The sequence below is a fragment of the Haemorhous mexicanus genome, chromosome 10 (assembly GCF_027477595.1).
Source record: "Haemorhous mexicanus isolate bHaeMex1 chromosome 10, bHaeMex1.pri, whole genome shotgun sequence".
NCBI classification, from domain to species: Eukaryota; Metazoa; Chordata; class Aves; order Passeriformes; family Fringillidae; genus Haemorhous; species Haemorhous mexicanus.
The window spans coordinates 3,537,122-3,557,110 of record NC_082350.1 but is presented as its reverse complement, the minus strand read 5'-3'; the positions used below and the strand labels follow the sequence as shown (position 1 = coordinate 3,557,110).

Sequence of the window (19,989 nt, the reverse complement as noted above, 5' to 3'; positions counted from 1 at the left end):
GGAGTTTGAAAAGGTTGTGGTAGCCTTGGAAAGCTTGGAGATCTCTCTGCCCCCCTTTGATTTTTGTGTAGGCAGCTGAAGAATGTGACCTAAGTTCTAATCTTTGTAAGTGCCTTTGTCCATTGTCATCATGTGTCTGCAGGAGCTGTGCTGTTCCTTGTTCTTCTTGTTCTGCCTTGTAGGGTGTTTGCTTTTTGCCCTGGTGATTTTCACATTTTCCAGAAATAATATATTCTGTAATTGTTTTGAGGTATTCACAAAATTTACTGGTGCTTCCTTGCTTTATTAAGTTTTCCAGTAGTTTTTATGAGTTTCTGGGTGTATCTTTGAATACATTTTAAATTTTTTTCTGAAAGTCCTAATTTGCACACAGGTTAAATCAGTTTTTCTTTCATTTTGAAATTGTTGCTGATTTCAGTTTTCTTTGTTGTCTGTTTTTAATTGTGGCTCGTGTATGTTTGACCAGGCAGTGAAATATTATCTTGTTTCTGCTTCTGGTAGAAAAGGAGTCTTTGTCATTTAATTGAGAACTTCTGGGAAGATGATTTGCAAGTTCCTGACCTGCTCCCATAAATATAAACAGTTCTCAAACCCAATGCTACTGAGTTTTGAGGTTTGGGATTCCTCATGATTTTGCTTTATTATGTTTTCCCACAAATTATTGGACAAGATGTTGGTCATTTTACTTGACTAGAGGTAAAGCAAAAGGAGAGCTGTTTGGTTTGGGCTTTGGGCTTTTTTGGACAGGCTGTGTTTGTGTCCCTGCCTTTGGATAAATGGCTTTAACTCTCCCAAGCTGGTGACTGAGAGTTGGTAATTGCTCTGCTTGTGTGTGTCGTGGACAATTGGAAAGGCACTTCTGGAATGGTCCTTCAGAGGCCAGGGTGGCACAATGTTTGTAACTCCACTCTTGCTGTCACCTTTTGAGGGCAGTTCTGGTAATGATGCTGTTGTCTGCCTGCCCCTCAATCATGTTGGCAGAATTCTGAATCAGGGAACTTAATGTGGACTAAAAATAAAACTGTGAAGGGAAAAAAACAAACAAAATCATCAACAAAACAAACAAAGTAACAAAGGAATCCCAAGTCAGTTTCTTGATTTGTTTTTTTTGTGCCATGCCCCATTAATGTTCCAGCCTGCCTGGTGCAGGTGGTTTGGGCAGGGAAGAAGCCTCTTTGAGCTGTGCCTGCAGGAGCTGAAGGGAGGCTGTGCTCTGCTGCTGCACAGGGGTTCCTGCTCACTTGGTTCATCCTCACACCCAAGTGACAGGGAGGTCTGGTGCCTGGGTCAAGAAGTGGCCAGGGGACACTTGTTTTGAGTTGATGGATGTTTTCCTTCTACTTTGGAGGTAAAAAGCAAATGCAAGAGAAAAAGAAGGGCCTTTGTCATGGTAATGAAAAAAACAAGAGAGATTTGAACACTTGCCTGCCCTGTCCTCCCCCTTGCAGGTTCAGGAGGATCTAAGATTAGCTCTAGGATGTCTGTTCTCAGGAAAGTTTGCAAGCATGCTTAAGCACGTTATTACTTATCCCCTGTTGAGCTTTGGGAGCAGACAGGGTGTAGCTTGCCTCATAGGTGTTGACAAAGCTGCCAGTGAGTATAAAAGCTGAAGAGCCTGATGCACTTCCCTGTCCTGCTTGCCTGCAGGAGCTGGGCCACTGTGGCCTTCCTGTGTGTGGTGAGACTGGAGGTGGCTGCACAGGAAGAAGTTGTTTTCAAAGGGATGTTTTAGGTGGTTGGGTAGGCTGCAGTCCTCCCTTCCAAAACCCAGTGTGTTTCTGGAACAAAAGGTGTGAAGGAACAGATCCAATTTGGGGTACTGTTTCCGTAGAACCCTTTTAAGCTTTTATCTTCTACAGCATCTGTTTTTCCTGCAGGGCAGCTGATTAAATATTTGCTCTTTCTTCATTCATTGACTTTTCCCTCTTCTGGAGCAGCTTTGTTTTTATCTGGGCTGTGGGGGAGTAGTGACCAGATCTCCCTGGGAGAAATAGTGACCAGATCTCTGTGGGGGACTGGTGACCAGATCTCCCTGGGAGAAATAGTGACCAGATCTCCCTGGGAGAAATAGTGACCAGATCTTCCTGGAGAATAGTGACCAGATCTTCCTGACCTCTTCGTTGCAGGGGACCAGGTCATGCGACGCAACAATTCTTAATCACCCTTCAATCAAGAAGTTCTTGGAATCTCCCTCGAGATCTTCGTCTCCAGCTAACCAGGGCTCAGACACCCCCTCTGCCAACCACTCTGAGAGTGACTCGCTCTCTCAGCACAATGACTTTCTCCTGGACAAGGACAATGGCAACTTGGACGCCGATGAGCGGCTGACAAACAGCCTGGACCAGAGACAGAGCAGAAATGCTGGCCGGGTAAAGTAAAACTTGAGTGATGATCAAGTTGTTGGAGGTGTGTGCTCTGAGGACTCGGTGCTGGCACCAGGAGCTCTTCATGTTTTCACCCACCTTGCTGAAGATGTGTTTCTTACCCTCTCCAACTGCTTGCTCCCACTCCCTCAGCCTGGCTTTGCTGTGAGGCCACCTGAAGTGTCTGTAACGTGGGTACCTCCTCTTACCTCAGTCCTGCCCAAAGTGAGCTCAGCAGGCCTGGGAGGGCCATGGGGTCAGCACAGCTCTGCCAGCCTTGGCCAGGCCATAGCCTCTGGGGAAGGAAGTGCTCCACAGCCTGGGCTTGGACTGTTCTGTACAGCTGGAAGGCAGGTTGGGAGGGTAGAGCCTGCAGAGGAGAACAATGTCTGTCATTCCCAGCAGTGTTTCCAGGAGTAATGCTGCTGCCTTTCTCTGGGTGCCCATGGGGACTGCATTGCTGAGAACTGGGGGGATTTGGCCTCCTCAGCAGCCTGTAGTGCAAACAGTAACACTGGAGGATTAGCTCACCCTGGCTGCCTGAGTTGGTAGAACCTGGGTGCACAGCTTGGGACTGTACAGGAGAGTTGTTTTTCCTCTTGATGGTGCTGCTTGCTGTTGTGCATTACCACCATTTCCTTAACTGAACCAGTCTGACCCAAGTAAAAATGCGTTCTGTCAGTGTTCCCTCATGCTTTTTGGGGAGTTATTTTTGACCTGGATCCAGTCCCTCCCTTTGTGGCTCTCTGTGCAGCCACACAAAAGCTTCACCTGTTGGCTGCAGGTAGCTTCACTGGGGAGGCTCACTCAGGTCTGCAGGTGAGATGTGAAATGAGGTGAAACTCCTCCGTTTCCTTTCAGTTCCTTTAAATGGTCAGGCCTGCCAGGAGAGTACAGCCAGGGGTGGGTATATCTCAGTGAGTATGGCTGCCATCTGCAGCTGAATAATTTGCACTAATACATGGCAGAAAGAGCAGTGATTCTGCCTCCATTAAGCAGCGTGACACCTTTGACAAGGAGGGCTGCAGTTTAGTGGAACTGCCTTGGGTCTGTAGCAGAAGGCAGATGAGCTGTACAGAATGTGGGCCCACCAGTGTTGTAAACCACCAGAGCAGTAGAGCTTGTTTCTGTGCTGGGGGCATGGATGGATGGAGCAGTTGTATTGCTTGGGGATAGCACATTGGTGCATCTTTGACCAGTGCAGAGGAGGCAGAGGGAGAGATGAGGGGTAGGTGCCATCCCAGCCTTCTGTGACTCCTTGCTCCACTTTGAGGCATCCCTGACTTAGCAGAGGAGGGGGAATGATTCCTCAGTGAATCCAGTGCTTCCCACACTGAGCTTCCTCTGATGAGTGCTCAGAGGAGTGCATCCTCTGGGCTGCTCTGTGGTCACTTGAGGATGGCAGTCCATACTCTCCAGCCTGACACTTCATCCAGCAGGGTTGTAGAAAAGCCTCTCAGTCCCATGCAAACAACACTTCTACTTGTGTTGGCATAGTGGGTGGTAAGATCATTGTACTGGGAGTCTTGGCCACTGCTTGATTGCTGTGGGTGTGTTACAGGGAGGCTGGATTTATTATGCCAAGGTATGGCTGGGGGTCTGTGGGTTTACCTGGATGGCAGTGACAGGTTATGGCTGCTCTCCTGTCTCAGACCCAGCCTCGATTCTTCACTGTGAGGCAACCCCAGAGTCCCTCAGAGCAGCAGAGGCTGGAATGGGAAAGATTTAGATTTTCAGCCCCCACTTATGGGTGATTGAGCTTTGTTCCTGATTAGTGACCATCACAATGCCATTCTAGCCATGCCTGGTTTTATTTCAGATAGTGAAGGGGCAGTGCTTTTGAAACCCAGCCTGAAGTTGTGGCTCAGCTCCATGGGATGTCACACCATGTCTGCTCAGTTAAGCCATGCAGTGTGTTCTTGGCCAGGCAGGATAGCATTGTTACATGCCTGAGTTGCTTCAATGTGCCTGGAGAGCAATTTAAGTACTTATAGGGATCATTCCTTGTTGGTCTTTCATTTACTCAGGTTTTTGGTTGTTTTTTTTAACAACACCTTACTTTTCTAGCACCAAACAAAGTGATGTTTAAGAGGAATGTTTGGGTTTTTGTTTGCCTTTTTTTTCTTCCCCTACCCTCAGGACAGTTCGGGTGTTTCAAGCTCTCAAAAACCAGGACAACGAAATGCCGGACTGTCAAATGATGAAACTTCACGACTTTATGTGAAGAAAACGATTGTGGTTGGCAACGTCTCCAAGTTAGTATCCAGAGCCTGAGGGATGCTCCTTTATTTCAGGATTAAATTGAATAGAAAGTTACAATTAGGAGACAAATGAAATTGCTAGGCTGTCACAATATGAGATGTTACCCTTGAATAATCACTGTACCCAAGGCAGCCCTCCTCTGGTCTCAGCATCAGGTTTTTTTGTGGAAGGAACTGGTGTTTTAGTAGTTATTTTATTTATAAGTTTATATGTGTGCGGAGGTTTTAAGATCTCTTTCCCTGAAGGGAAGTCTGTTAGCCTTTTTTCATCAGGTAGAAGTCAGAAGTTTTCTCCTGAAAATTTGGAAAAGTAAGTTGTCCTAATTGAGTGTGTTGGCTAATTGAATTAGTTGGCTAATTCAGTGTGTCCATGGGTACAATGTGGGGGTCTCTTAAACAGAAGAAAAACCCCAAGAGAACAATGCACCACCAACCACAATGAGGAAAATTGTGCAAGTTCAGAATAGCCTAAATAAATCATTTCATAGAGTTTATATTTAAAAGAAGAAGACAGGTAAATATGTATAGCTTTTCATCTTCAAGGAAATTAGTGAAGAAAGGCAGTAGTTCTGGGAAACTGGACAATTCCAGGTTTTAGCTCTCCATCCTTGCTCTACTCAAGTCAGTCTTTTGCACAGAATGTCTCAGACATTTGCTGACAAAACTCAGAATTGCTTCTTGAAGGGCTGGACCCAGAACAAAGTATTGACTGAAGTTGCTTAAAAAATTCTTAGAAGAATTGCTTGTTTGAATTTGTGGTAGCAGAGCTATTGATGTTGTGTTCTGGTGTTTTTTTGCTTCCTGATAGGTCAGAATAGGATGGGATAAGGGATTTGACAGTAGTGGAAAGTTCAAATTAAATCTTCTTAATTAAGAGCCAAACGTTTAAATGGGTGAATGTCATATGGCAGTTGTGCATTAAAACAGAGGAAATGTGTTAAAAATTTAGAGTAGATTGTGGGACCTGTATCTGTTCCTGGATGCACTGTCAAAGGACAAATGAGCAGAAATGTACAGGGGGCAAGATTCCCACAGGCATTTTAACATCCCCAATTTTTTTGCCTAATCTTTCCCAAAATACTTTTTGCAGTATTTGTCTGTTTGGGATTTTTATCTTGTGTTTGTTATTTAATTTTTTTGCCAGGTACATTCCCCCTGACAAGAGAGAAGAAAATGATCAGTCAACCCATAAATGGATGGTGTACGTCCGAGGCTCTCGGAGAGAACCCAGCATAAATCATTTTGTCAAGAAAGTTTGGTTCTTCCTCCACCCCAGTTACAAACCTAATGACCTGGTAGAAGTGAGGTAATAAGGAATTATTCCAGTCTTCATGCTTGCCAGGCTTACAGTGCCAATTAACAACTTCTTTTCCTGGTTTAATACTCCATGTGTGTATTTAACCTCTGGCTTAACTTGGCTTTCTCCAAAATAGTAGTAAAAATAAATGAGGTTGTTTTTATGTAGCAAATGTGCCTAACAGGTTTGTTGGCTTGGGGTTTTTTTTTAAATTTCCTTCTGAGAAAAAGCATTCAGCTGTTGCATTTCTTGGTGTTCATGAGGGTTGTGCCTCTCCTGTATGTGTTACATACACTGTCTGCTTCTCAGCTTAGGCTTCTGGTGCTAAACAAGGTGTTTCCTACCACCCCTCTATTTCAGTGTGGAAAAGAAAGAGGAATCTCCAAAATCTGATTTACCCATATTTTTAATGCTATATGGGTGTTTGGGCATGAATATCCCACTCCAAAATATTTCTCCATGGTGTGAGATCAGTGGCATTGGCTTTGTGCTCTGAGGACTTTCCCATCAGTGTAATGGGGCTGGTGCTACAGGAACAGGGCAGCTTCCCTGTGCTCTCCCAAACCTTTCCCCACACCTGTTTCCAGGTGACCCTGGTGGGGGTAGGTTCTCTCTTGGGAAGTGCCCTGTCAGTCTTTCATCCTTCTTCCTTGGGCAAGACTGAGGGAGGATGCCTTTGAAATAGTTGGTGTCTTCCCACAGAAATTATTCTCCACAGGATGTTCAGCTGCCTCCTGGAGGGAGGAGTGTGGGAAGGGCTCCTTAGGTACAGAATGGCAGCTTCATTCTGGCAGAATTAAACTACTGAAAGGCAACTCCAGGAGGACTTTCCTGAGTTAATAAATGTTGGTACAGCTCAGTAATGTTTTTGGAAAGACAACCCTGAGCAGGACAAAAGCAAACTCTGTTGTATTTCTTCTGTAACATATCAAATTACAGTTGATTACTGTCTTTTTGTGCTTTTCTCGGTTGTCAGTGCTGGTTATCTTCTGTTTTAATCCCATCTGGTTAATGGATTCCTGGTGTTGCAGTCCCCATTCATTGTAGTGAGCATTAATGTTCTGGATTAAAAATCACCCTCAAACCTTCAGCTTTTTTTTTTTTTTTTTTGGTGAAGAAGCTATATTTGCATTTATAATAACAAGCTGAAATGCAGAGTGGAAGTAAATGTTACAGATCCTTCTTTTCCAGCTTGGAGGCTGACAGTGATTAACTTTTCCTTGTTGTCCCTAAGTTGTTCTCTTGGTGTTATATGAAGCCTGTGCCTTTTTGCTTCTAGATAGGGAGCAGCAGGCAGTGATTGCAAAATGCTGCATTGGAAGCTCACCTTGCAGTGAGCTGACTTGGGTTTTTTTTTTTAACCAAGTGTTTTTCATTTGACATAGCACAGCCCTTTTTTTGTCTTCTTTTTAAAAATACCAAACTTGTTTCCCACATGTCTCATCCAGCAGTGCTTTACCGTTTTCTTCCCTGTCCTCTGTGTAAAGTTAAAGTGTGTTTTCAGCTGTCCAAAGCCATAAAATTCTCATTGCTATGATTGCACTCTCTCTGTGGTGAATAGCAGACCTGGTGATAGCTTTAGTTGTCAGCTAGAAAAGCAGTCTTTGGCTTTCTGCAGAGGAGGGAGGTGAAAGCTGTACCACTTCTGCATCAAAATGTAATCTCCATTTGTTTGCAGAGAGCCTCCGTTTCACCTGACCAGGAGAGGCTGGGGAGAATTCCCAGTGAGAGTGCAGATCCACTTCAAGGATAGCCAGAACAAAAGGATTGATATCATACACAATTTGAAGGTATTGGAACAAAGTACTTTAGAGAAAGGTGTTTAAATGAGCTCTTGTGCATAATCTAGAGGGGGCTGTGCTTGTGTATGTGCTTTTGGCTCTCTGTGTTATGAGTGTCCTGGTGGTTATTTTCACATGAATAGTTGAGCTGGAGAATTGAAATAGATCCAGGAAAGCCTCTTACCTTGGCTATATGGAGTTGATGCAGTAGGAGGGAACCCAGCCTTGCAGCAGCTGGAGCTGAATGTGCTCAGAGCAGCAGTGCTTACCTGGTTTTTCCCTAAAATTTGAGATTTTTATCATGTTTTCACTGGCTTTAACCTAACAGGGTGCTTCAGGTCTGTCTTTAAGTGGCTGCCATGTCTGTTCTGTTCCTTCAGCACAGATACACATCAGCTAATGATTATCTTTGTTGTTGGAGAGGGCAGGGAGGGCTGAGATTCCCTATTCCCTTTGAAGAGAGCTCCCTTTTCCAACTCATTCACCCCTGCAGCACTTAGGATTTCTAGTATGCAGCAGTCCTGCAAAACTAGGCCATTGCTCCTTTTCCTTTTAATTAGTAGTCCCTGGCATTAGTGGACTTAAGTCCTGAGCTGGGTTAGTCTCCTCTTTCTTTGAGCAGCATTAATTTTATTTGAACTCTGCCTGCATTGATGAATTTCCTGCTAAATAAGGTACCTCATTACAAGCCTAAATATAGACAGTAGAGGAGGTTGAAAATATTCCCCTGCAGCTTAGGGACATTTAATGCAGATGGTGAGTAAAATATATTAGGGGAGATGTGACTTGGGGAGAAGTTGTTAACACTGTGATGGACAGTGAGGGAAACTCAGCCTACAGAAGAAAACTGAGCCAGTCCATGGCCCACAGGAGCTCAGATCACCAAATCTTGCTGTTTTCACTCTGAGCCTGTGGCTGCTGTGAGGATCTAGAGTGAGCTGAGCCCTTCTCTGTGCCTGGCACCTGTGTGCCCCTGAGCTCTGGCACATCCTTCACCTCTCAAACCCAGCTGCTTCTGCAGTGTCTTAACAGGTGCCTCTGGGATGTTGTGCCTCTTTTTCAGCTGATGGATTGGTGTGAACACTTACTTAATCAAAAACAGTAGTGTAGACACAGCCTTTGTGCTGCTCAGTTGAAGACTCAGCATTTTTCTCATTATTATTATATTAGATATTTCCTTATTCCTCATGGAATAAGGAATAAAAAAGGACACTGCATGAGGACTCCTCTTAGATGGAAATATTCTCTCAACAATCTCATTTCTTTCAACTTTTTTGCTCCTTTCCTCTTTAGTGTGGGCCTTGGGTCATGGCTGAATTTTTTGCAGAAAAGAGGAAGGGCACTTATCAGAGCTCAGAGATTTGTGACCTTATGACCTCAAAATATTGGATGCACTGCTGCTCAACTCACATAGTTTGAGACCTCTTTCAAACAATTTGTGTTGTAAATTCTAGCTAATATATGCTTTGCCCTGGCTAATATATTGTATTTTCTTTTCCAGCTGGACAGGACTTACACAGGCCTGCAGACACTCGGTGCAGAAACGGTGAGTCAGGGGGCTGTGGGATGGATTTGATCCCTTAAAAATGTTCAAGAAGAACAGATGCATGGGACTAAAAGTCAGACCCATTTGATTTCACAATTTCTAGAGTGTAGATTTGGCTCTCTTGTTGAATGAAAGGATTAGAACACCTTGTCACTATTCATGACAGCAGTCATTTCTCCTCCTTGGTTCAGGGGAGACTGTTTCCAGCTCTTCCTTCAGAAAGAACTTGGCTTGTACTGGAGCTTTAAATTTTACTGCTTTGTGGAGCTTTTGGTACAAAATGTTCTGATTTGTATTCTGATCTGCTGCAGAGCTTACACATAAAGAATTTTGGTTCAAGGGATCACCCAGCTATTCTGTTGAAATTTTGCAGTATATTAAGTACTTCTAAGTTTCTGTATCTGTCAAGATTCAGGACTTGAATGGAAAATGAACTTTTAAAATAAATAAATTATTAATAACCCACAGTTTGCTAAATTCCTAAAGTTTTCCTGATATTGTTTTCCCCTTGTTGTACTGTGTAGTGAATGGAAATTTTTATGGTTAATTTGCATTACTTCAGCTTTTCAGTTTGTGGAGAAAACATTAATGTGAAATGTCTACTGTTATAAAAGAGTGGATCATGTGGTGTGTCAGAAAAGGCTGGCTTCAGTTTGGTGCCTGTCCCTACAGGGGTGTGCAGTCCTTCCTTTAGTGGATTGCTTAGAGCTGGGCTCCAGAATCCTTCCAGTGTTTACAGTTCACATTTCCCCTTGGACCAAGATGTGCTGTTTTACTGTGGGGCTTCAATGTTGCAAGATTTTTGTCGTAGCTCAAATACTGCTGGACCTTTGGGAACTGTCCCTGAAATGAATTGAAATGTTATGTAGGGTTGGGGGAAAAAAGGGAGAGGGTTTTAGGCATTAAAATATAAAGGCATAGTTGGTTTTGGGTTTTATATCTTTGCCAAGCTACCAAATACTGATGTCCTGTCTCCTGTTTTTGGAAGGTGGTGGATGTGGAGCTGCACAGGCATTCCCTTGGTGAGGAGTATCTCTTCTCCCAGTCTTCAGAGTCTGACCTTTCTGATGTTCCTACATCTTTATCACTGCCACTGAGTATCCCAGCACCAGTCAAAGCTTCTTCGCCAATTAAACAGTTGAGGGACTCCAGCCCAGATGCTTCTGTGGACAAAGGTAAAGCAAATGGGTGTCAGTGAAATGCAAGTTCTTGGAACTTTGGCTCTGCTGGAAACCTCCTATTTTCTCTTATGCCTTAAAGGTTGCCTGTGCTACCTGCTTGTTGCTCACCCCAGATCATATTTTCCTTAATGTGTTTTGAAATGTGGTTCAGAAATTGTTATAGATTATTTGGTTTTGGAGTTTGGTTTGGTTTTGTTTGGGATTTTAATCTGAAGTTTGTTGAACAGGCTCTGTTTTGCTGAAACATAGAGAATAAGGAAAGGCAGATGCAGCTGGAAAAACGTGGTTGAGTAGCATTTGTAGTTTTGGCTTTGGCAGACTATTTTCAAAGGGGATTTTAGGTTTCTGAATGTTCAGGGGACTGTTTATAAGGAATTGGTCTAGAGGTGTTTTCAGTTATATATGTTAGTGCCTAACATGAGCTGACTGTGAGGGAACAAAAATCCCTAGGTATCTGTAATTTCTGTACTGTGGAGAATAGAGACTGAAAAAGTTGTGTGTGTCTGAGGGATGATGGCATCTCTGCACGTCAGGGTCCTATTGTCCCCTTCCCATGAGAGATCAGGAAAGCCAGGATCCATTACAGTGGGGCAGCAGCTGAGGCCTTAGGATCACTTGGATTGCCTGGAGCAGGCAGTGCTGGCCCCATGAATACACTGTGGGATTTCTAGTTTGTGTCAAAGAGGAAGAGCTGAGCCTCTGGTGGCATTTGGCTTTGTTTTCTGGTACCCTTGGCTAACTGGGCTGAGATACAGGGGTGTGTGTTACACTCTGGTGTGAAAAACCTTCTGGAGGTTTTTCACACTAGAGGGTATATATTTATATCTATATTTATATCTATATTTATATCTATATTTAAAATAGTGTCAGATGCTGCCTGGGCTGATGCTTTTCTTGATCTATTCCCACATTCCTGTGTTGAAGGGTGAGTGGCTGTAAGCTGGTGCCGTGCATGGTTGTACTTCCTGATAGGCTCTGTGGTGCCGCTGGTGGTGTTCAGGCTCAGCAAAAAGAATGTCTGCTGTTTAAAATTTAAATGTGGTCGTTTCTTGTGGCCAAAAAAGGACAAACACAACCACGTTTTAAACACACAGGTTTTTTATTCAAACAGGAAGATTTGTAGCATCTTTAGGTGAGCAGTGCTACAGCCAACAGGAAGGAAGTAAGCCTGCCTCCTTTTTACACTGACAGGCAGTGGCTTCTCTCAGCAGCTCCAGGTTAATTGATCTCCTTGAACACCAAATAAAGTGGATTCCGTAGCCCAGCTCAAAAGGCAGTCTCTGGTCTCCTTGAGCTCTTACTCCAAAAAATGCACTGTGAGATTCTCTGCTGAGGAGGTCCAGCCTTGGTCCTGTGGAGCCCTAACCAAGGACACTTGGGACTAGCTGCAGCTTTTGGGCAGTGGAAGGGCGTTCCAAGGAAATGTGTAAGAAGTGGCTGATCACCTGCCACAGCTGACAGGCTGTGCATGGCATCATTTTATTCTTCTTGTCCAGCAGATCCTGTGCAAGAGCAATCCCCTCCCTCACTCTCTCCCTGTTCACCGCTTCCCACCAGTTGCTTTTTCCTTCCTTCCTTCAAGAACATGTTTGTCATAGCTGAGTTATGCTTGTGTAGAGGAGCACAGTAAGGAGTCAGATGTGTCAGCCTAAGCAGTATTTCTGTTCTTTTCCCTGTTTTGATCAGGATTCTCTGGGAGTGCTGAAACCGAAAGACATGCCGCGTTTTATTCCCTGCCATCAGCCATAGAACGGACTCCCACCAAGTTAGCCACACAGAAAGTTGCCTTTGGCTCTCATGGAAATTCAGCCTTTCAACCCATTGCAGCTAGCTGTAAAATAGTGCCTCAAGGTCAGAGTCCAAGCCCTGCAGAGTCACCAGGAAAATCCTTCCAGCCTATCACCATGAGTTGCAAGATTGTATCAGGTGAATGTTAGTTTACTTACTCGAGTGCCTCCCCCTGGAACACAAGAGAGTGAACCAGTTGGACTTGTTCTGTGTCCTTCCCTTGGTTTTTTGCCAGTCTTTGAGCATCAGACAGTAGGAAACTCTAGAATAAGGAGCTAAGCACACTTCTTAATGTTCAATGAAAAAAAATACAGGTGTGAAATGGTTCACAACAGATGAAAAGCAGGATGAGAGCTGTTCTCTCCCTCATCTTGAATGCTTTTTACTATGAAATAAATAGTCTTGAAATGGACTCCTACCCACAGAAAGGCCCAGGCCAAAACACATCTTCCATGTGGAATGTTTTGTATGTGGGAAGAGTCCATTCTTCTCCCCATTGCTTTCATACAGCTGGGATGGATGAAGAAGAATTTTTTCCTTGTATACTGGGCAAATAATTAGTTTTAACCTTGTGGACTCTGATAGACCCTCTTGTGCCCACCATATTGCATCAGATGGAGCAGCTTTGGTCTTTATCTTCCAAAAGTCCACCTTGTGTTGGATTAAATTGCCAGCTGGCTGCAGTGGGCAGTGTGACAGCTTTTGAACCAAGCACGGCCAAAGTGCTGCTTTGCTCATTTCACCTGTGGTCCCTTCCCTGCCTGGGTGTGATGCCAGTCACTGGATGATGTTTTACATCAGAAAGTGTTCATGTACAGCTCACCATGGCACATGCTGAGAAGCAAGGTGACCTGTTGCAGCTCTTCATTTTCTGGTGTTCAGGGTAGAGAGGATGAAGCACCAGCCATCAGTACATGTGATTTCTGGTGATCTGCTCCCAGATAATTTTCTTAAAGTGTGTCTGGTTTGTTGTTTTGTTTTGGTTTTGTTTGTTTTTAATTAAATGTCAATATTGTTCCTTGACATCTTAAAACTTTACTCAGGTTGTTTTACACTTGAACCTATGCCAAGTGCTTTATTCTTTCTTTATAAGTTCTTCTCTTGATCTTTTCCCAAAACTTCCTAGAAAGCAGGAGTTAGGGGGCCATCCTATCTTTTCTAAAGTCCTTGGACTATCTTTGTTGGTCTTTGCTATTTGAATGTTTCCCTCCTAAACATTTTTCTAAAGTTCTGCTGTCTGCTTAAAGGGTTACCCCTCTGAGATTTCAAAGCAGTTTATAAGATATGGGGATTTTATTTGAAGACCATTTATTTCAGTTTTAACTGTCAATAACTGCCAAGAAAGTAGATTAAAAGACAGGGGAAGCTTGGTGTTTGCTGCTGTCTCTTTTCTCTGATCACTTCCTTGCCAGTCCTTTTCTCTGAATTTCTTGTTTACCTTTTCATACGGCTTTTTTCTTCTCTAGTTTCTCTCTCCCCTGGCCACGTTACCCAGAAGCTGCCCATTTTACAGATTGATTTCCAGGGTTTCTGCTGTAGTGAGAGCAGTGGAGGGACCAGAGCAGTGAGGGACCTGGGTGTTGCTGCTGCCTGAGGCTGTTCCACAGCCTTTTTAGGGGAACTCCTTGGTTCCCACTCCTCAGTGCCTGTACCTGGGGCTGCACGAGGGCAAGACAGCTCAGCTCTCTTTCTCCATCTCCTTGGGTGCACTGTCTTGGCAGTGAGAGTGATCTGGGTAATATCCCTCAGGATTCAGGGGTGGACCAGATGCCTTCTCAAGTTGCCTTTGAGCCCTGCTTGTCCTGGTAGGCAGAGCATGTCCAGGGTAGCCATGAGCCATAGTGCTTTATGTGCCTTCTCCTTTCCTTCTGTCTCCTCTTTCCTTCTCCAAGTCCTGTGACCTCAATCAGGCTGAGAAATGCATCCTCAAAAAACTCTCCTTTTCTAATCCATTTCCCAAAGTACTACAATTGCCATGTTTTTATGTTCTGATGACATTTACAAGCTAGAAGCATTGGACTTTTTTTCTTAAGGTTCTCCAATATCGACCCCTAGTCCATCTCCGCTACCTCGTACCCCAACGTCCACTCCGGTGCACATGAAGCAAGGCTCTGCCAGCTCAGTCCTCAATAACCCCTATCTTATTGTGGACAAGCCTGGACAAGTTGGAGCAGCAGCCACAAGCACAGGTGTGTAGTGTGACCACAGAAGGCAGTGGCTTAGTCTCACCTGTTCAGGTTTGTTCTCCCTTCAAGATGATCAGTATGACTGCAGTGTTTGAGCTCGTGCAGGTGGAAAGTGCTCAGCAGAGAAAGGGGAAGGTGTTGGTTTGCACAGCTGGCCTCTGTGTGTGGATGAGGGGATCTCAGGCTTGAGCATTGCTTCCTGTAGGAAACAGCACAGTGTGAAGCCAAACTCAACTCACAGACACCTCTTCAAAGAGAGCCTGTTCTTTTCAGAGAGTGATGTAGACCGTGGTGCACAGCTTTAGACAGAAAGAGTGCACAGGTGCTTGGATGACAGTGCTGCTGTGGATGTGGCAAAGAGCATGGAGAGGTCACAGTGACTGGCAGGGCAGTCTTAGATCACAGTGTAGGGCACAGTGGATGTGCTGAAATGCAGAGATCCTGGTTACCAGGAGAACAGCCATGCTAGATTTTTTTACTGCTCTCAGCTTCTACCTGGTCCAGTCCAGCTGGTTTGGATTCCTCTTAACTGGATTCCCTCAGTGGTGAAAAAAGCTTGGGGTCACAGGGAGGGCTGAACTGCAGGACATAGGTGATGGATAGAGGAGTCAGTCAGTCAGTAATGTTTGTGCTGGGGTGGAGGAAAGATCCCTCACAAGTAATTTATTTGTTGTGATAAAAGGCCAAGCACTGCTGTCTATTTTGAAACACACTTGTTTGTGTATGTGTGTGCTTCCCAGAGTCTCAGCAGGATGCCCAGGGCCAAGTGAGGGAGTACAGCATCCATGGAACACAAACTGTTTGCTGGGCATGATTGGAAAACACAAAAATTCTTTTTACTGATGCTTCTTCCCTTTATCTGAGGGAACACAGCTGTCACATTCATTTTAACTTCATCACAGAGGGAATTGGTTGGGTCATTGGTAGGGATTGTGTAGCGATATCTGAATTTTTTTAAGTGTGCTGTGGGCTTTCTTGGTAACACTGATGCTGTTTCACCAATAGGGTTTAATTAATTGGGGTTGTTTTGATTGGTTGGGGGATTTCTGCCTCTTATTTTCTCTTTCTTCACTTCTAGCCTGACTGTCTCCTCTGCCTAAGTGTTTTATCATGGTTTGGGTAACTTTTGGGTTCTAATAGAGGTTTGTACCTGGAGGATAGGATGTGCAGATGCAGCAGATTGTTGGGATGTCCAAGTGTTAGTGCAGTTATTGTTAAAGCTGCAGTTCCCAGCACAGTGCAGGTGTACACAGTGGTCTGGCAGACACTGCTTGCTGCCTCTCCCTCCCTGCACTGCTGTGCCTCCCCTGTATCCTGCACCAGTCAGATCACACCAGTGACAGAGCAGAAAGTTGATACCCTCCCCTCCCCAAAGAACTTTGTTGTGAGATCCTCATCAGCAGATCCTGTGTGAGGCTGCAGGAGGGTCTGTGGAACTGACTTTGGGGCAACAGCAGCCAGGCTGGATTGAGCATGTGTATTACAGAAAAAATCACTTTTCATGAGGCTGCAGATTGTATTTAAGAAAAGGGGTGAGATCTTCATTCTCTATGAAAGCCAGCCTTCCCAAAGCCCTTATTCTCAGAAATGGCTGCTCATTTACTTCCAAACTCAAGGGTGGATTATAGTACAACTGTATGAGACACTGGTTTTTTGCTTTCGCGTGTGTAATCCGTGGCTTTGGTGTCTCTTGAACCAAGAAAACTGCCAAAGCAGCCCAAGCAGCAGTCCCAGGGCTGCTGAGGAGCAGTCTTGTGCACACACTGATAATGCAGGGTAAGTTTACCTCTGGATCCCCATCCTTCCTGGGGACAGGAGAGTGCTGTGGCACATGTCAGTCTGATGATTTTGCAAGAGCATCTGCCACAGGTGACTCTAGGCCTTCACTCCTTGTTCCTGTTCCTTCCTTTACCTTCCTCACTCTGTCCTTTGCTCTTGTTACTCCTCACTTTGTCTCACTCCTTTTGTGGCCTTTCTTTTCCTTCCCTCTCCAAGCCTTCCTCCGTGCCAGTGTCCAAGGTGGGGTCAGGGGGCTTCTGGGCAGCAGAGGACTTTGCACCTGTCCTGATTTCATAGTTGCACCTGTAGCTGATATCCTCAGCCAGCCAGGAGGGTTCCTGACCATCTGCTTGCAGCACACAGAGCAGTGGGTGGAGAGCACCTCTGGGGCCTGGTTCCTGCAGGTGGAAATTTGGTGCTGGATCTGTTTTGTGCCTGTGGTGATTCCTGCTGATGTACCTGATGCAGAATACAGATGAAATGAACTGCCCTGTTCCTTGTTAGGAGAGGTTTCATGTGTGCAGGGGTCCTGCTCCCAGCCCTCACCCAGCCCCTGCTTTGTTTCCTGCTCTGCAGGGAGCCCGACCAGCAAGCTGAGCAGTGTCTGTCAGGCCTCCCACGGGACTGCATCTCCTGTGTCAAAGACCCATGGGAGCAGCTTTGGCACCTCAGCTGTCAAGGTAATGTTCTCATTAGCTGTCTGCTTCCCTCTTACAGTCCAGCTGTCCATTAAATGGGACTTTTTAGCATTACAAATTCTGCACTTCGGGCAAGTTCTTGGATTGTCATTTCCTGTGAAGGTTTACTGTGTAACAGATGGAGCCGTAGGAGAACATGGTGGTTATACAAGATGGTAGTGACACTTCATGCAGCTCTAACTGGGCTTGCCTGCATGTCTGTTAAAGGCATTTCCACTTCTCTGCAAGGAAATCCATGGAGGGCATAGCTCCCCAAACATTTTATCTTTCAAAAAAAGCTCTTCTGTAGCTGCCTTTGATCTTCTTCACTTTGTTAGTCACAGAGCATGATTAAACTAGAGATGCCTACCTCAAAACCTTCACTCTGTTCATTATTTTTGTACAGCAGCTGTTCCAAGCAGCCTGAAAATAACTCATTTAGTGGTTTTACAACTGCCTGGATTTAGAAAAATGTTTGTGTAAACAGTGGAGTAACATTTGGATGTGTAAACAAACAGCAATAAATACAGTTCATGCTTCTGATCTGCAAAGCCCAAAAAGTACAGAGCTGAGCTGTCTCACATGAAATCTTCCCCTCATCTTGTGCTAGGGATGATATTTCTGGCAGGGAAGTGGCGTCAGCCAGGCTGTGAAAGCAGCTGGTGGGTGTGCTCTGGAAACAGGAGCACTCCCTGTCTCCAAGGCTCACTATTAAAGCAGCAGATGCTGGGGGAAGGCTTGCCAGTCAGCTTGCAGGGAGCAAATCTCTTCACATTTGGAGCTGAGATGCTCCCTGTGTCTGCTGGGGCAAAGGTGTAGCAGACTGGTCTGAAGCAGTTCGTTTGGAGTGGCATTTTCAGTGTCAGTTGTGCAGCTGGCAGTCAGATTTTGAAAACCTTTGTGCTCAGATGGATTTCACTTAACTATGTGAAAATAGTTCATTATTCTTTATTTTTCACTGATTTGGGACAGTTTTTTCTGAAAGGTTTTCAGTGACTCAGAGTAGGCACACATCTTTAGTAACAGCTGAATTCTGTATTTCCAGGGCAATGTTAAAAACTGAAGATATTTTTAAAAACCCACAGAAGTCATATTTCTGTAAGCAGAAATGTAATTTGATTTATGTCTTCTGGTTGGTGGAAAAGCTGTAATTTTAGGGTTTCTTTAAAGAGAAGAGTGTGCCTGATAGTTCAGTGGGATATTACAGGTTGTGCATAACTCACCACTTCTCATCTCTTCACTGTGTGCTAGTTTTCTGTGTTTATTTTAATGACTTCAGGCTGTGTTTCTGCAGCCAGTCTCAAATGCAGCTGCAGTGGAGAGGGCAGGTTGTGCTTCTAGCCTTGTCTTCACACCTCCCATTTGCCAGCAGTTGTGCAGCTGTGGGGTGACCCAGAGCAGAAAACTAATGTTTGCAGCCATATGTGTCACTACTAGGAAGATGCCAGGAGTTGCAGGGCCTGATTTCTGCTCCTGATCCAACCCAAGGATGTGCCCAGTGATTGTAAAGCCATGCCTTTGGGCTTCACACTGATTGTAAGAGAGAGCAATTGCACTGTAGCAAACTCCCTTAAATGCACTTGACTTCTCTGCTGGCCTCAGACCCAGAAGTGCCAGGTGCAGATGACAAAATGTTTTTTTACTTAATGTTTGTTGTTTCTGCAAATGGTGAGTTCTGTCTTCAAGGGCTGTGTGCCACTGCATCATTCCAGTTAGAGGAGTGCATGAGCTCCTCTGAGAGAAGAATTTTTCCCCTCCATAACTTGTTTCTTCTTACACTGTCTCCTCTCTCAGAGACTGTGTATAGAATCACAAAATGATTGAGGTTGGCAGAGACCTCTGGAGATCAACCACTCCAACTCAAAGCAGGGTCAAATAGAGCAGGTTCCTTGGGAATGTGTCCAGTTGGGTTTTGAGTATCTTCAAGGCTGAAGAGTTCCCAGCCTCTCCAACCAACCTGTTACTCTGTTTGGTCACCATCAACAACAACAAGGTTTTCCTTATCATTTCCTGTATTTCAATTTGTGCCCATTGACTCTGTCCTTGCATGAGTGTTGTCTGGGTTGGCCTTCATTCCACCTTGCTAGCAGGTATTTGTATGCATTGATAAGATGCCCCCTCAGCCTATTGGAATTTTAAGTGAAATACTTTTATATTAAAAATTGATCATGGAACATGAGTTGATCTTTTTGCCCAGTGTATGACATGGTAAGAAACAGTTACTGCTGTTGGAGATGTAACCTGCCAACTAAATTTGCTCTGTGGGTTATATTAAGAAAGTTAGACTCCTTTTACTCAAGTGTTGACTGATTTTTGGAAATGTCCTATTTGCACAGGTCATTTGGCCTGCCCAGGTGGTCCCTGCTGCCCTTTATTAGCAGTCACTTGTTTTATTTCTCTTATTGAACATATCACTGATTTTTGCACCATGTCTTTTTATTTGCAGCAGGAGGATTCTCTTTTTGCCACCATGCCACCCCTTTGTCCCATTGGGAGCCATTCCAAGGTGCAAAGCCCCAAGTCAGTCACTGGAGGACTGGGAGCTTTTACAAAGGTATCCTTCCTTCCTGACTTCTGTGCTGGGACAGGCAGCCCAGCAGTGTCACTTCCTGCTGACTCGTGCCACAAACCATGGAACTTCAGTGCTTTAAAACTCTTACTGGTAGATGTATCTTGCTGCTCAGGGCTGTGTAGCATCTCTCAAAAACGTGTCTTGTTTTCTTATCTTTCCCTGTGGCTCTGCTATACCTGGGATCTTGCCTTTTACCACCTCTTCTGTCCTTTCTGAGGTTCTTTTTTGAATAACTCTTGTGTTCAGGCTGATAATTTTGAAAGCTTATTTTTAATGGGATGCAGTAGAAGTGAACTGCAATAGATCTGTCAGGAGCTTAAAAAATTATAACATGATTTGTGAATCTCAGATGTTGCTGCTTCTGGCTGTGTTTCCTTAAATGCTACCACATGGAATATAAAATTGTTTCTGTCAGTGTTAGGTGATCCAAGTAAAGGTGAAAGAATGCTTCCTACCAGTTACTGTAGCTGCAACTATCTAACAGGAGAAAAAACCCTAAAGAGGCTTTTTTTGTGTCACTGCCCTTAGAGGTTAGGTAAAACATATACAGAAGAGAAT

The 19,989-nt window shown here is 44.6% G+C and overlaps 1 protein-coding gene across 7 annotated transcripts in view; it reads left to right on the top strand.

Moving 5' to 3' along the window:
• YEATS2 (YEATS domain containing 2) overlaps nucleotides 1-19,989 on the top strand; it is a 48,472-nt gene that overhangs the window by 5,245 nt on the left and 23,238 nt on the right. For 6 of the 7 annotated variants that reach the window (XR_009487615.1, XR_009487617.1, XR_009487616.1 and 3 more), the window contains exons 5-14: nucleotides 2,127-2,369; nucleotides 4,503-4,618; nucleotides 5,769-5,930; nucleotides 7,600-7,711; nucleotides 9,204-9,248; nucleotides 10,237-10,423; nucleotides 12,116-12,355; nucleotides 14,251-14,406; nucleotides 16,759-16,862; nucleotides 19,306-19,413. Coding sequence is in view for 4 of the 7 variants with exons in the window: in XM_059854962.1 (XP_059710945.1) it covers nucleotides 2,127-2,369; nucleotides 4,503-4,618; nucleotides 5,769-5,930; nucleotides 7,600-7,711; nucleotides 9,204-9,248; nucleotides 10,237-10,423; nucleotides 12,116-12,355; nucleotides 14,251-14,406; nucleotides 16,759-16,862; nucleotides 19,306-19,413 (1,473 nt within the window). In the remaining 3 variants the exon portion in view is untranslated. The remainder of the gene's footprint in view (nucleotides 1-2,126; nucleotides 2,370-4,502; nucleotides 4,619-5,768; nucleotides 5,931-7,599; nucleotides 7,712-9,203; nucleotides 9,249-10,236; nucleotides 10,424-12,115; nucleotides 12,356-14,250; nucleotides 14,407-16,758; nucleotides 16,863-19,305; nucleotides 19,414-19,989) is intronic. The other variant, XM_059854961.1, reaches the window with a different exon arrangement.